General features: G+C 41.4%; 1 protein-coding gene across 2 annotated transcripts in view; it reads left to right on the top strand.

Annotated features, from left to right (window-relative positions):
• Nucleotides 1-2,204: 2,204 nt before the first annotated feature.
• The window catches only part of NEMF (nuclear export mediator factor), a 54,293-nt gene continuing 41,150 nt past the window's right edge, over nt 2,205-15,347 (top strand). For both annotated transcript variants that reach the window (XR_011530907.1, XM_070588686.1), the window contains exons 1-4: nt 2,205-2,574; nt 3,287-3,355; nt 3,502-3,604; nt 6,869-6,994. Coding sequence is in view for 1 of the 2 variants with exons in the window: in XM_070588686.1 (XP_070444787.1) it covers nt 2,285-2,574; nt 3,287-3,355; nt 3,502-3,604; nt 6,869-6,994 (588 nt within the window). In the remaining variant the exon portion in view is untranslated. The remainder of the gene's footprint in view (nt 2,575-3,286; nt 3,356-3,501; nt 3,605-6,868; nt 6,995-15,347) is intronic.

The raw sequence follows: 15,347 nt of genomic DNA, 5'->3' as shown, positions 1-15,347 counted from the left end.
GTGTTCGCTCACCCATTGCACAGCAAGCCAATCTCTGACACTGGGTGTAGTGGAAGAAAATAGGAATTTTATTATTGCACAGCACTGAGCAAGCAGAGAGGGGAGCTAATGCTGAAATCCCAAACTCCCCCAAAAGCTAAAAGTAAGGGGTTTTATTTGGGGTTTTAGGTAAGGGAGGGGGACCATATGGCCTTGGTGATTGGAGCTTTCCCACCAGCCTGTATTTGGCCTTGAGACTACTTGCAGAGAGGAGGGAGCCTGTGACCTTGCTGGTCAGCAGCTTTCCCACCAGCCCGTAGCTCTTTGTGGGGAGGAGATAATGAATCCAGGTGCTTATCCTTGGCGGTGTCTGTCTCCATGGAGGATGGTGGATTCTGGAGCCAGGAAGCCAGGGAGTAAGCAGGGAATGAGTGCTTTGGTTTTAACCGCATATATGCTGGGTTTAATGTGGGGAAACCCATATCAGGATTTGGTTATTGTACAGTGTATAACCTTAGATATGAATCAGGTCAGGATGTCCTGTACTTCTGGAGGACGATATAGACGGGCATGTAGGCCAGAACACCTTGGGCTTCCCTCCCTGGGGCAGCCTTGATCCACATCAAGTAGCACCTGCCTGTGGTTTCATATATTCACTTTCATCTTCTTTTTGAAAATCAGAAGATGATTTGCCCACCTCCTGTTGCTCTTACTTTTTCCACAAATCCTCAAGTATCCTTGGTTTAGAATTTTCTCAAAATAGAGAAATTGCTTCAAAAACTAGAAATGATAGAATTTAGTAGTAAATGATGCAGCTCCCCTGTAATTTTTACACTTATCTTGATCTCTCTCCCTTACCTATTTTTTTTCCATTTTTCTTCTGATGCATGTTTTCCTTGGCAGACAAAGCAGAAGCTATGTTATGCGTTAGTCAATGGGCTGACTGTCCCCAGTATCACTTAAGTTAGCATCCTGCTCCCATCACGTGGGTCTAGGCCCCTAAGGTGGGAGTTTGCTACAAGGTACTTCAGTTTTTATCTTTAAAGAAGCACCTGAGTGTTGTCCCTTTCAAAGCTGAGTTTTTATACGGGTTGCTTTTATGCAAAATATTTAGACATTCTTTAGGGAATGCCTTCAAAGCCGGCATAAGAACCTTAGCATTGTTCATGCACAGTCAGACCTCTCACTTTTACAGGTTAGACTACAGTCGACTTGACTTCCAGTCTTTCCTAAACCCTCCAAATGGTTTATTTTATGTTTCGAGCTATTCGGCGTGGTTTACTGTGCCGTTCGTGCTACAACAGCCTGCAGTTGCTGCCTTCTTCTGAAACGGCAACGCGCCCGTCCTGCTCAGGGTCGCCCTCTGCTGGCGGGAACTCTCGTCGTCGCGACCCGCGGCCGGCAGCCTCAAGCATCCTCGCGGGCCGGCTCCGAGCGCCGGGCGCGGTGGCGCGCGCCTGTAGTCCCAGCTACTCGGGAGGCTGAGGCTGGAGGATCGCTTGAGCCCAGGAGTTCTGGGCTGCCGTGCGCTATGCCGATCGGGTGTCCGCACTAAGTTCGGCATCAATATGGTGACCTCCCGGGAGCGGGGGACCACCAGGTTGCCTAAGGAGGGGTGAACCGGCCCAGGTCGGAAACGGAGCAGGTCAAAACTCCCGTGCTGATCAGTAGTGGGATCGCGCCTGTGAATAGCCACTGCACTCCAGCCTGGGCAACATAGCGAGACCCTGTCTCTTTTGCGTCCTCGTCTCAAAGCAGCCTGCCACCTGCGTCCTGCCCCAACACGACAGACAGGGCGGGCTTTCCACTTCTGCGCGACCCTTTCCCGCGACGCCCCAGTCCCCCGGGGCGGGCAGTCTTGTCTTACTTCATCTCACTTCACCCTTATCTACGAAACACCCGAATGCTCAGGTTGCCGAGCGTCTATGGAGCCCCTACTGTATACGGGGCGCTGCGCTGAGCCGAGGGACACCAGGGCGATGTGGGACGAGCCCCCACGTGCGCCGGAGGTTCTCGGGGACGGCCCGTCCGGACGGGAACTCCTTTGGGGGCTGGTGCGCCTCGATGGCCGAGGGTACCGCAAGGCCAAGGAAACCGCTCCGCTCGGTGCATCTCAAAACCCTACACGTCGAGTCCTGAATGGGAAGGGCGGGTCGCCGGCGTCCCCGGTCCCCGCCGCCGGTCGGGGACAGCCCCTAGGACGTGCTCGGGAACCACCACCAGCAGGGGGCACCACGGAGGCGGCTAAGGCCGGAGCACCCGGGGGCGAGGTCGTCGGAGTAGTCCGCCAGCTTTCCAGGAAGGCATGCAGTTTCACTTTGGGTCTATTTCGAATTGTTCTGGTACCACGAAAAGCCAGTCGACGGCGGCTCGACAGCGGGACTCCACAGCAAAGCGACGCAAACGCGTTCGCCTCGAGGAATCTTGGGTCCTCTGGGCGGCCGTAGAGCGCCGCCAAGTGCGCCTGCGCGCCCGAGCGGCGGCGTTGAGTCAGGCCGGCGCTGGGGACGACTGCGGCGGCCGCCCTCGCAGCGCCATGAAGACCCGCTTCAGCACCGTGGACCTCCGCGCCGTGCTCGCGGAGCTGAACGCCAGGTGCTGCACGGCGGGGGCGGGCCGGCGGTGGGAGCGCGGCCCGCGTCCCCGACCCCCGGCGCCGTCGCTGTGGACCCGGCGCGGCCCGGGCGGGCGAGCGCGTGATGTCCGGCCCTGGCCCCCGGCGCGCCGGCCCCGGGCTGCGGGCTCTCGCCGCGTCGGCCTGCGTCGCGGGGCTGGCGGCAGACGCTTAGTAAGGCGCGAGCCTCCAGGCGGGCGCCGGGACGGCCGAGGGGTCATTGCTCCGAGGTCTCCGGACGCGAGGCCTGGCGTCTGGGACCCTCCTCGCCCCGGGGAGACGGGGCGTCGCCGTTGTAGCTGCAGGTGGCACGTCTGGCCTGAGCGCGGGGTTCTGTGCTTCCTGTCGCTCAGCTGCGTGAGCTTTGTCCTGTTTTCCAGCGCCTCCTTCACCGTTTTTTCTTTTGTAATAAATTAAGTGGATTCGATTTTACTTTATGTCCTAAAAAATATTGGGTCATTTCAGAGAAGCACGGCATTGTGCGGGGTTCCTCGGGCTGCTGTGCCGCTTTGTCCTTACATAGTGCAGTAGGGTTGGTGGCCCTCAGACTCTGCTCCCGGTTGCCTCGGTCCTCGGGGTCGGAGGTCCCGGCTCGCAGCCTCTGCTGCCGCCGCCTCCGCCGCCGCGTCGCGGGAAGTTTTCTGTTTCGAGTGATAAAGTGTGACTTGTTACTTGTTTCCTGTCTCTTTGCAGCTTGCTAGGAATGAGAGTAAACAATGTTTATGATGTGGATAACAAGACGTATCTTATTCGTCTTCAGAAGTAAGAGCATTTTATAGACTTGTTTTATCTTTGATCATTAAACGTGAGAGTATTGATTTTTTTTTTTTTTTTTTACTTTTATTCTGTTTCACCGAGTTAGCGTTGGCAAATGCCCTAAAGAAAAATTTGACTCTTTTCTTCTACAGACCAGATTTTAAAGCAACGCTATTACTGGAATCTGGCATACGAATTCACACAACAGAATTTGAGTGGCCTAAGAATATGATGCCGTCTAGTTTTGCCATGAAGGTAAATTTTAAGTTATACTTGAACCTGGATTTTAAGGCCCTGAGATTGGTCACGAGCAATTGAAGTTTTAAGCTGTTTGGTTTTCCTTATTGTTATGACTAAAGTAAACATAAAATAGAGATAGAGTAGTTGGTAGACACTGGGATAAATTGAGTGAATGTTTATTGTCTCCTCTCTATACCCCATTGTGCTCCACATCTTTCTGTTCCCATAGTCCTCATTCTAGTTCAAGCTTTTCTAACAGTCTTCCTTGCAGTCCCTTAACTCCACCCCACTTCTTGCTGTCAGAAAAGTTCTGTATTAGGTCAACCCTAATTTTTCTAAAGCATCATTTTCATTAGTTATCTCACCTTGTATGATTCCCTAATTTGTGAATCTATATCCTAGCATTCTTGGCTTTCTATGATCTGCCCTCCCCCTCCTCTTTTCCTAGTCTTATCTTCCACAGCTCACTCTTGAGCTGCCAATCTGTATTTTGTGACAATCTTCAGTGACGTTAGTATATTACCAGTCATTATATCTTTCTGCTTTTCATTTCTCTCTTTGTTTTTTACTATTAAAATTGAGATCGTGTGTTTGTTGACTTGTTACCCCTTCGCTTATTGACATTACAGATATACTGAAAGTTCATGTGGTACAGAGGAAAGACGTTAGAGTCATATAGATATACCTAACTTTGAATTAATGGTTTTGCCGCTAAATAATTTTATAACCCAGAAAACTTTCTTAACCTCTTGGAACTTAGTTTCTTTAAATGTAAAGTGTGGATAATGCCTCCTTTGTGGGGTTATTGGTGAGGATTGATTGAAGTAGCATGTAAAGCACCTAACACAATGCCTGACACGTATTAGGGCTCCATATGTATTAATTTCCTTCTTCCTCTCCTCCTCACTTTCCTTCAGAAATGTATTTGTTTTGGCATTGTGTTATTTCATTAGAGGCTTTACAGAGAAGAGCCTTATCCCCAGCAACTTAGAGTCTGTTTTGGATTACAAGTTAGGTAAGTGTTTCCCAAATCACGAGGCCCGTCATAAAATAATCAAATTCTTAAGAATTTAATTTACTTAATAGTAACCCAAAATGGTTCTTTTGGGGATTGTCCTGAATAATAATTACCCTTTTTGTTTGTATAGCGTTTTTCAAAGTAGATGAATAATTTATATTTCATTTGTTTAACAGCTCAGTGGATATGAAGAACAAATATTATAATTTTAGTTTTAAAGATGATGTAACAGATAATAAGACGTATGATACTGGAATTGGGTAAATATCCCCAAATCAGGCTACTCCAATAGGAGGTCAAACACTCTAAAAAAATCTTGAGTTTTATGAGTTAGGTGTACGTGTCAATCTAAATGTGTAGAAAGATTCCCTCCGATGGAGCCAAAAGTGTTAATTTACTTTTTATTTGCAGCATTATTTACTTTATAAATAACTTAGAGAGCTGTTGTATGGCACAGCCAGGGTCATTTTCAGTGTGTGATAAATCACAGTGATTGTTCCCAGTTCTCACTTTTGGGGACGCCAGTATAGATTTGTGGCACCGACAGAAAGTTGTTTCACCAAGTTACTCACAGGGAAATGAATGAAAAACAAGCTCTACATATGTACTATATGCCCATCTATACTCATAATAGATAATCTTTCCTTTTTCACCGTTCCATGCTACAGACTTCTGTTCCTTTCAAGAATACCTTTTATCTTCTTTTTTTTTAAGGTATACTTTTTGGTGAGGAAGATTGGCCCTGAGCTAACACTGTTGCTAATCCTCCTCTTTTTTTTGTTTTTTTCTCCCCAAAGCCCCAGCACATAGTTGTGTATCCTAGTTGTAAGTCATTCTAGTTCTTTGATGTGGGATGCCGCCACAGCATGGCTTAATGAGCAGTGTGTAGGTCTGTGCCCAGGATCCAAACCAGCGAACCCCAAGCTGCAAAAGCAGAGCATGTGAATTTTAACCACTTGGCCATGAGGCTGGCCCCATCTTCATTTTAACTTTATTTTTCTTGAGTAAAAGTGTTACTGGGGGACTCTGGATTGTCGTTTTTCCCTGGGGATTTAAAGATAGCACTATATGTAAGTCAGTGTTTACATCAAAATCAATACAGGCCACTCTTAAGTCAGAACTGTTGAATTTTAGGAGAGGGTGATTGTTTATTTTATGAAGGTTGAAAAGTGTTCTTATATCTGCCTGCCCAAATAAGTACATAAAATGAGTATTTTAGTAAATTTGAACTGTAAGGTCTAGAGAAGAACTTGTCTTAGTTATGAAAGATTTGGCGTTAATTCTGAGAATGACTGTATATTTCTTGTTTGTTTGTTTTAAGGTGGTTTTAGATTAATTTCTCTGTAAAATTTGTCTTGAATTTGAGTCTTGAAGAAAAAAACATTCTTTCTTTCTGGTCTTGACTAAGGGTCTTTCAAATTCAAAATTAGAAACAATTATAAGATGGTTTTTAGGGGCTACAGAGTATTCTTGTTTCTGCTCCGTGTCATACTTAAATATTTGTACTAAAGCTTGGTATGTGTAATCTAGAACAATAGGTATTTACCAAATAATTTGTATTGGGGTTTAGCATGCTAATTTTAATTGCTAATAAGAACAAGAACGTTATGACTAAGGATAGGAGAAACGGGATTTAATAAAGAATAAGAGTTATTATATTTGGTTATGAGCTGGGTTGATCAAAAGCTTGGGGACAGTACCATAAAAATTCTGTGTTTGGGTTATATTAATAAAATTTGTGGGGATAGAGGGTAATTGGATGTAATTTAGAAGACTAATTTGTAGAATCCCAATAAGTTCATGGTTCATAATTTGAATTTTAAGTGGAAGATTAGGGAAACCACTAATTAATTTTGAACAGAAGCACTTGAAAGGAAATTTGGGATATTTAAAAGATGGGAGTAGACAGAGACTTAAAACAAAGTTATGGTTTTGAGTGAGGTCACGAGGGCAGGAACGAGGGTTTTAGCAGTGGTATAAAAGCAACAAGATAAATTAAGTTCTAGGTCTGTCATTGTCTACTTAAAAATTGAATATAAAATATTGTGTCAGAGTTAGCAGTAAAAGTTGTCTGAAGTAAAATGTTTTTCCTCTAATTATCACCTGCAAGCTTTCATTTTATGACTATGCTGTTTTATTTACTACGTTTAAAATGTTATTCTTGGTAGTAATGAAAAGAAGAAACTTATTCATAAACCAGTACCAAATGATTAGGAATTCACTTTTACTATAAAATGCCTTTTTCTTCTGTTTCTTGCTAGTGCCGAAAACATTTGAAGAGTCGGAGATTAGTCAGTGCAAAACAGCTTGGTGTGGATAGAATTGTAGATTTTCAATTTGGAAGTGATGAAGCTGCTTATCACTTAATCATTGAGCTCTACGATAGGGTAAGTTAAATTTGGGGGATGGGATGAAGGAGAATTCATCATATGTTGTTAATTATTCATGTAATAGTGCTGTAAAACATGGGTGGGGAACGTTTTTTCTGTGTCAAAGGCTATTGATACATTAGGATAGTAATCAAGTACCACACAAATAAAATATAATTTTTCAGTAATAACCTTCATTTTATCTGGAGGTCAGAATTTAGGTAGACCGTACCCGTTTAAAATAGCATTATGAATGTAGGAGATGACGATCTGAGAATTGAAGAAATTATCTGGTGCTTTATATTTCAGGACTAGTGTGGTGCATCCAGAAAATAGTCAGATGTGTCATAAATAAGACATCAGTTGAGACTGAGGGACATTGCGGTGTTTTTATAGTGACATCGGTCATTGGAAGACTACTGATGGCCTCACCATTCTTGCTTGTTGCCTCTCACTCTTCCCATTGGTCACCAAATTCTGTCTGGGAAATGTTTCATGAGCTACTTACAGCAAAATAAATTCTATATGCATAAAAAATTCAAATTAAAAAAGTGAAACCATAGAAGTACTAGGTGAAAATATGGATTAAGATTGATGAATTTGGGATGAAAAAGACTTCTAAGCGTAACAGTGAAAACAAGTACTGATAGATAATAGATATGACTACTTAATTTTGAAACTGCGTAAGGCAAAAAACACTGTGAACTATATCAAAAGATAAAGAACTGGGGAAAAATATTTTAACTTGTATGGTAAAAGATGTTCATAACCTTAACGGGCAGTTTCCACAAAGGACTCAAGTGGAAAAATGGGCGAAGTGCTTGATTAGACAATTTAAAAAAGAATAAACGCAAAGAGCTCATAAAAGCATGAATACGTGTCAAAATTCATGAATTACTGAAAAATAAAAACAAAGATATTTTTATTCCTCCTTGCCTTCCTTTTTTTCTTTCTGTGCCAAAAGATAAGCAATTGGAAAGTTTGACGAGAACCAGCATTAGGAAGAATGTAGAGGAACAAGGGCAGATTAGAACATTATTTTTGGAAGATTATTTGATATATAGAACATGATTTTTCAGATTTTTGTGTGTGAGCTTTGACCCAGGAATTCCACTTCTAGGAATTTATCTTAAGAATTAAATGAGACAAGTGCTTAGGAAGGAGCATACCAAGGATATTCATCATAGTGTTGATAATAGTTAAAACTTGGAAATAACCTAAATGTCTCTGTTTTTTGTGTTTTTTCCCCTCTCCATTTCTTCATAATTGTCATCCCTTAAATGTTCCCATTTATTTTTTGCGTGAGTCAGTTGGGCTGGACTTATCACAGCTCTTAGGTGTAAATTGGTCCTCAGTTGTTCCTCATCTGTGGGATTTTTCTCTTGTAGCCAGACTCCAAGCTACTCTGTTATTCAAAACTAAATGTCTTTGAGTAAGAGATTGGTTAAGTAATTAGGGGAAACCCAAATAATAGAATACCATGCAGTTTTTAAAAATAATAATGCTGAGGAGCCAGCCCCGGGGTGGAGTGGTTAAGTTCTTGCACTCCACTTTGGCGGCCCAGGGTTTTGCCGGTTCAGATCCTGGGTGCAGACATGGCACTGCTTGTCAAGCCATGCTGAGGTGGCATCCCACATGCCACAACTAGAAGGACCCACAACTAAAATAGACAACTATGTGCTGGGGGGCTTTGGGGAGAAAAAAGGAAAAATAAAATCTTTAAAAAAAAAAATAACATTGAGCTATTTGTTTTTTATTTCTTATGAATGTTTTTACAACGTGCTTGTAATAATTTTAAGCTTTTTATTAGCAGTGTGACACATACTTCATAAGTCTACAATTTAGTTGACTGTCACAAAGTGAACATACCTCTGTTAGTTACTGACCTGGATGTGGGACAGGACAGCACGACCAGGTGCCAATCCTTGCACTTGTCTTTAATTGTCTATGCACTTCTCTTTGCCAGTGATTCTTGGAACCATCTTTTTGCCCCCTTCCCTGAGGCAAGAGCAGCTGCAGCTGCTGCCCACCTGGAATTGATTTTTGTATGTGGTCTCAGATAGTGGTCAATTTTAAACATTTGTATGACACCTTCTTTTAAAAGATTTTTTAAAAACTTTCTTGTTTTGAAATGATTGTAGATTGCCAGGAAGTTGCAGAGATAGAACAGAGAGTGATGTACCCTTCACTCAGTTTCCCTCAGTTGTTACATCTTACATAAGTATAGTACAGTCTCAAAATCAGGAAACTGATATTGGTGCAATGTATGCATGTGGTTGTGTACTTTTTAAAAACTTTTTATAAAGATTATGATAGTTTACAACCTTGTGAAATTTCAGTTGTACATTATTGTTAGTCATGTTGTAGGTGCACCACTTCACCCTTTGTGCCCTCCCTCCCCCCCTTTTCCCCTGATAACCACCAATCAGTTCTCTTTGTCTGTATGTTCAACTTCCACCTATGAGTGGAGTCATACAGAGTTCATCTTTCTCTATCTGGCTTATTTCGCTTAACATAATACCCTCAAGGTCCATCCATGTTGTTGTGAATGGGACCATTTTATCCTTTTTTATGACTGAGTAGTATTCCATTGTGTATATATATATATATATATATATATATATATATATACCGTATCTTCTTTATCCAGTCATCAGTTGATGGGCGCTTAGGTTGCTTCCACATCTTGGCTATTGTAAATAATGCTGCAGTGAACGTAGGGGTGCATGGGACTTTTGGAATTGCTGACTTCAAGCTCTTTGGATAGATACCCAGTAGTGGGATGGCTGGGTCATAAGGTATTTCTATTTTTAATTTTTTGAGAAATCTCCATACTGTTTTCCATAGCACCGGTTTGCATTCCCACCAACAGTGTATGAGGGTTCCTTTTTCTCCACAACCTCTCCAACATTTGTCACTTTTTGATTTGGTTATTTTTGCCATTCTAACAGGTGTAAGGTGATATCTTAGTGTAGTTTTGATTTGCATTTCCCTGATGATTAGTGATGATGAGTATCTTTTCATGTGCCTATTGGCCATGCGTATATCTTCTTTGGAGAAATGTCTGTTCATGTCCACTGCCCATTTTTTGATCAAGTTGTTTGATTTTTTTCTTGTTGAGCTGTGTAAGTTCTTTATATATTATGGAGATTAACCATTTGTCAGATAAATAACTTGTAAATATTTTTTCCCAACTAGTAGGTTGTTTTTTTGTTTCAATCCTGTTTTCCCTTGCCTTGAAGAAGCTCTTTAGTCTGATGAAGTCCCATTTGTTTATTCTTTCTGTTGTTTCCCTCGTCTGAGGAGTTATGGTGTCTGAAAAGATCCTTTTGATACTGATGTCAAAGAGTGTACTACCTATATTCTCTTCTAGAAGACTTATTGTTTCAGGCCTAATCTTTAGGTCTTTGATCCATTTTGAGTTTATTTTTGTGAATGGTGAAAAAGAATGGTCAATTTTCATTCTTTTACATGTGGCTTTCCAGTTTTCCCAGCACCATTTGTTGAAGAGACTTTCTTTTCTCCATTGTAGGCCCTCAGCTCCTTTGTTGAAGATTAGCTGTCCGTAAATGTGTGGTTTTATTTCTGGGCTTTCAATTCTGTTCCATTGATCTGTGCATCTGTTTTTGTACCAGTATCATGCTGTTTTGATTACTGTAGCTTTGTAGTATGCTTTGAAGTCAGGGATTGTGATGCCTCCAGCTTTGTTCTTCCTTCTCAGGATTGCTTTAGCAATTCGGGGTCTTTTGTTGCCCCATATGAATTTTAGGATTCTTTGTTCAATTTCTGTAAAGAATGTCATTGGGATTCTGATTGGGATAGCATTGAATCTGTAGATTGCTTTAGGTAGAATGGACATTTTAACTACGTTTATTCTTCCAATCCATGTGCATGGAATGTCTTTCCATCTCTTTATGTTGTCATCCATTTCTTTCAGGAAGGTCTTGTAGTTTTCGTTGTATAGGTCTTTCACTTGCTTGGTTAAATTTACCCCAAGGTATTTTATTCTTTTTGTTGTGATTGTGAATGGGATTGAGTTTTTGAGTTCTTTTTCTGTTAGTTTGTTGTTAAAGTATAGAAATGCTACTGATTTATGTATGTTGATTTTATACCCTGCAACTTTGCTGTAGCTGTTGATTATTTCTAATAGTTTTCCTATGGATTCTTTGGGGGTTTCTATATATAAGATCATGTCGTCTGCAAACAGCGAGAGTTTCACTTCTTCATTGCCTATTTGGATTCCTTTTATTTCTTTTTCCTGCCGAATTGCTCTGGCCAAAACCTCCAGTACTATGTTGAATAAGAGTGGTGAGAGTGGACACCCTTGTCTTGTTCCTGTGCTCAGAGGGATGGCTTTCAGTTTTTGCCCATTGAGTATGATGTTGGCTGTGGGTTTGTCATATATGGCCTTTATTCTGTTGAGGTACTTTCCTTCTATACACATTTTATTGAGAGTGTTTATCATAAATGGATGTTGGATCATGTCAAATGCTTTCTCTCCATCTATTGAGATGATCATGTGGTTTTTGTTTCTCATTTTGTTAATGTAGTGTGTCACATTGATTGACTTGTGGATGTTGAACCATCCCTGTGTCCCTGGTATAAGTCCCACTTGATCATGATGTATAATCTTTTTAATGTATTGCTGTATTCAGTTTCCCGAAATTTTGTTGAGGATTTTTGCATCTATGTTCATCGGTGATATTGGCCTGTAGATTTCCTTCTTTGTGTTGTCCTTGTCAGGTTTTGGGATCAGGGTGATGTTGGCTTCATAGAATGTGTTAGGGAGTGCTCCATCTTCCTCAATTTTCTGGAATAGTTTGAGAAGGATAGGTATTAAATCTTCTTTAATTGTTTGGTAGAATTCTCCAGAGAAGCTGTCTGGTCCTGGACTTTTATTTTTGGGGAGGTTTTTGATTACTGTTTCAATTTCTTTACTTGTGATTGGTCTATTCAGATTCTCTATTTCTTCCTGCTTCAGTTTTGGGAGGTTGTAAGAGTCTAAGAATTTATCCATTTCTTCTAGGTTGTCTAGTTTGTTGGCATATAGTTTTTCATAGTATTCTCTTATGATCCTTTGTATTTCTGTGGTATCTGTTGTGATTTCTCCTCTCTCATTTCTAATTTTATTTATTTGAGTCTTCTCTCTTTTTTTCTTAGTGAGTCTGGCTAAGGGTTTGTCAATTTGGTTTTTCTTTTGAAGAACCAACTCTTTTTTTCATTGATCTTTTCTACTGTCTTTTTTGTTTCAATATCATTTATTTCTGCTCTAATTTTTATTATTTCCCTCTTTCTACTGACTTTGGGCTTTGTTTGTTCTTTTTCTAATTCTGTTAGATGTCGTTTGAGATTTCTTATCTGAGATTTTTCTTGTTTATTGAGGTGAGCCTGTATTGCAGTGAATTTCCCTCTTAGGACCGCTTTTGCTGCGTCCCAAATGAGTTGGTATGGTGTGTTTTCATTTTCATTTGTCTCCAGGTAATATTTGATTTCTTCTTTAATTTCTTCACTAATCTATTGTTTGTTCAGTAACATGTTGTTTAGTCTGCACTTTTTTTTTTTTTTTTTAAAGATTTTATTTTTTCCCTTTTTCTCCCCAAAGCCCCCTGGTACATAGTTGTGTATTCTTCGTTGTGGGTTCCTCTAGTTGTGGCATGTGGGACGCTGCCTCAGCGTGGTCTGACAAGCAGTGCCATGTCCGCGCCCAGGATTCGAACCGACGAAACACTGGGCTGCCTGCAGCGGAGCGCGCGCACTTAACCTGGCCACGGGGCCAGCCCCCTAGTCTGCACATTTTTGCCTCTTTCCCAGCTTTATTCTCATAGTTGATTTCTAGTTTCATAGCATTATGATCAGAAAAGATGCTTGATACTATTTCAACCCTCTTGAATTTGTTGAGCTTTGCTTTGTTTCCCAAGATGTGGTCTATCCTTGAGAATGTTCCATGCGCACTTGAGAAGAATGTGTAACCTGCTGTTTTTGGATGCAGTGTTCTGTATATATATATTAAGTCCATCTGGTCTAATGTTTCATTTAATTCTATAATTTCCTTGTTGACTTTCAGTCTGGATGATCTATCCATTGGTGTTAATGGGGTGTTGAGGTCCCCTACTACTATTGTATTGTTGTTGATGTTTCCTTTTAGTTTTGTTAATAGTTGCTTTACAAATTTTGGTGCTCCTGTGTTGGGTGCGTATATATTTATAAATGTTATGTCATCTTGGTGGAGTGTCCCTTTTATCATTATAAACTGCCCCTCTTTGATTTTCTTTATCTGTTTTGCTCTGAAGTCTACTTTGTCTGATATAAGTATGGCAACACCTGCTTTCTTATGTTCATTATTAGCTTGGAGTATCGTCTTCCATCCCTCCACTTTGAGTCTGTGTTTGTCTTTGGGCCTGAGGTGTGTTTCCCGGAGGCAGCATATTGTTGGGTCTTGTTCTGTAATCCATCCTGCCACTCTGTGTCTTTTGATTGGAGAATTCAGTCCGTTTACATTTAGTGTGATTATTGAAATGTGAGGGCCTAACACTGCCATTTTATCACTTGTTTTCTGGTTCTCTTGGACTTCCTTTGTTTCTTCTCCCATGATTTTTGGACTACTAATTCAGGTAGGTAGATTTCTATATTGGCTTTCTTCTTATTTGTAGTTTGTGTCTTTGTTCTTGTTATTTGTTTAGTGGTTACCAAGTCGTTTGTATAAAACGTCTCATAGATGAGATAGTCCATTTTCTGATAGCCTTTTATTTCCTTAGATTAAGACGTTCCATCCTTTTCCTCTTCCCCTTCTAGGTTGTTATTGTCAGATTTTTTTTTTCTTCCTTGTGTTGTGAGTTTCTGGTTAAAATGACAAGATTATATTTATTCTTGGTGTTTCCCTTCCTCTTATCTTTAATGTTATACTTAGCCTTTGCTAACCTGTTCTGATGGAGAGCTGCAACTTTCTGATTTTGTCTTTCTACTTATCTCCTTTGCTCTGGGTTTTGTAGCCCCTTTCCTTTTTTTGATTTTTCAGCTATGAGGGTCTTCCTGAGCATTTCTTGTGGCAATGAATTCCCTTAACTTTCGTTTATCTGGGAAAGTTTTTATTTCTCCATATTTGAAGGATATTTTCGCTGGATAGAGTATTCTTGGCTGCATTTTTTGTCCTTCAGAGTTTTGAATATATCACTCCACTCTCTTCTGGCCTGTGAGGTATCTGCTGAGAAATGTGCTGACAGCCTTATCGGGGTTTCTTTGTAGGTTATTTCTTCTGCCTTCCTGCCCTTAGTATTTTCTCTTTGTCATTGACTTTTGCAAGCTTCACTACTATATGCCTTGGGGTTGGTCTTTTTACATCAATAAAATTTGGAGATCTATTGGCTTCTGTCACGTAGAGTTCCATCTCTCTCCCAAGGTTTGGGAAGTTTCAGCCATTATTTCTTTGAACAGGCTTTTTGCCCCCTTCTCCTTCTCTTCTCCCTCAGGTATACCTATGATCCTTATGTTGCATTTCCTAATTGAGTCGGATAATTCTCAGAGAGTTTCTTCATTTCTTTTTAGTCTTAGTTCTCTCTCCTCCTCTGTCTGCAGCATTTCTATATTCCTGTCCTCCAAATTGCTAATTCTGTCCTCCAAATTATCGACCCTACTGTTCAAAGAGTCCAGATTTTTCTTAATCTCCTCCATTGTGTTCTTCATCTCCAATATTTCCGATTGGTTCTTCTTTATAGTATCAAGCTCTTTTGTGACATAGCTCCTGAACTCATTGAGTTATCTATCTGTATTGTCTTTTAACTCATTGAGTTTTTTAATGATGGCTGTTTTGAATTCATTGTCATTTATGTTATAGATTTCATTGTCTTTGGGATTGTTTTCTGGGTACTTGTCATTTTCTTTCTGTTCTGGAGATTTAATATATTTTTTTCATACTGCTTGATGGCGTGGATTTGTGCCTCCGCATAGAGATAGAGTTTGGTTACTGCTTCTACTTGCTACTGCTGGAGTGGCGGGGGTGGGAGGGGGGACAGCTGTTTAATCTACACTGACCAGGATCCCTGTCAGCTGTTGCTGACCGGACCTGGGCCCCTCCTCGTAGTCACAGTGGTCCTGTGAGGTCTCTCGTCAGCTGTGGGGACAATCACAAGGGGGCCTCAGGTTGCTGGTGCCTACTGTCGCAGACCACCTAGACACGCTCCCTCCTTAGGGTCTGCAGGAGTGTTATTGGCTTTCACAGCGGCTGGGAGCAGGTTCACCTAGATTCGCAGCTCTGTCACTGTCAGGGCCCGCAAAATCTCACTTGTCCACTATGGGCCACAGCAGAGCTATGGGTATCTTCTGCAGTATGTGGTTGGCTCACCCAGCTGTGCTACTTCTGCCTCAGGGCCTTCCA

The sequence above is a fragment of the Equus przewalskii genome, chromosome 1 (genome assembly GCF_037783145.1).
Source record: "Equus przewalskii isolate Varuska chromosome 1, EquPr2, whole genome shotgun sequence".
Taxonomy (NCBI): Eukaryota; Metazoa; Chordata; class Mammalia; order Perissodactyla; family Equidae; genus Equus; species Equus przewalskii.
Note: the sequence above shows the minus strand (reverse complement) of the source record. Positions and strands in the feature narration are given on the sequence as shown.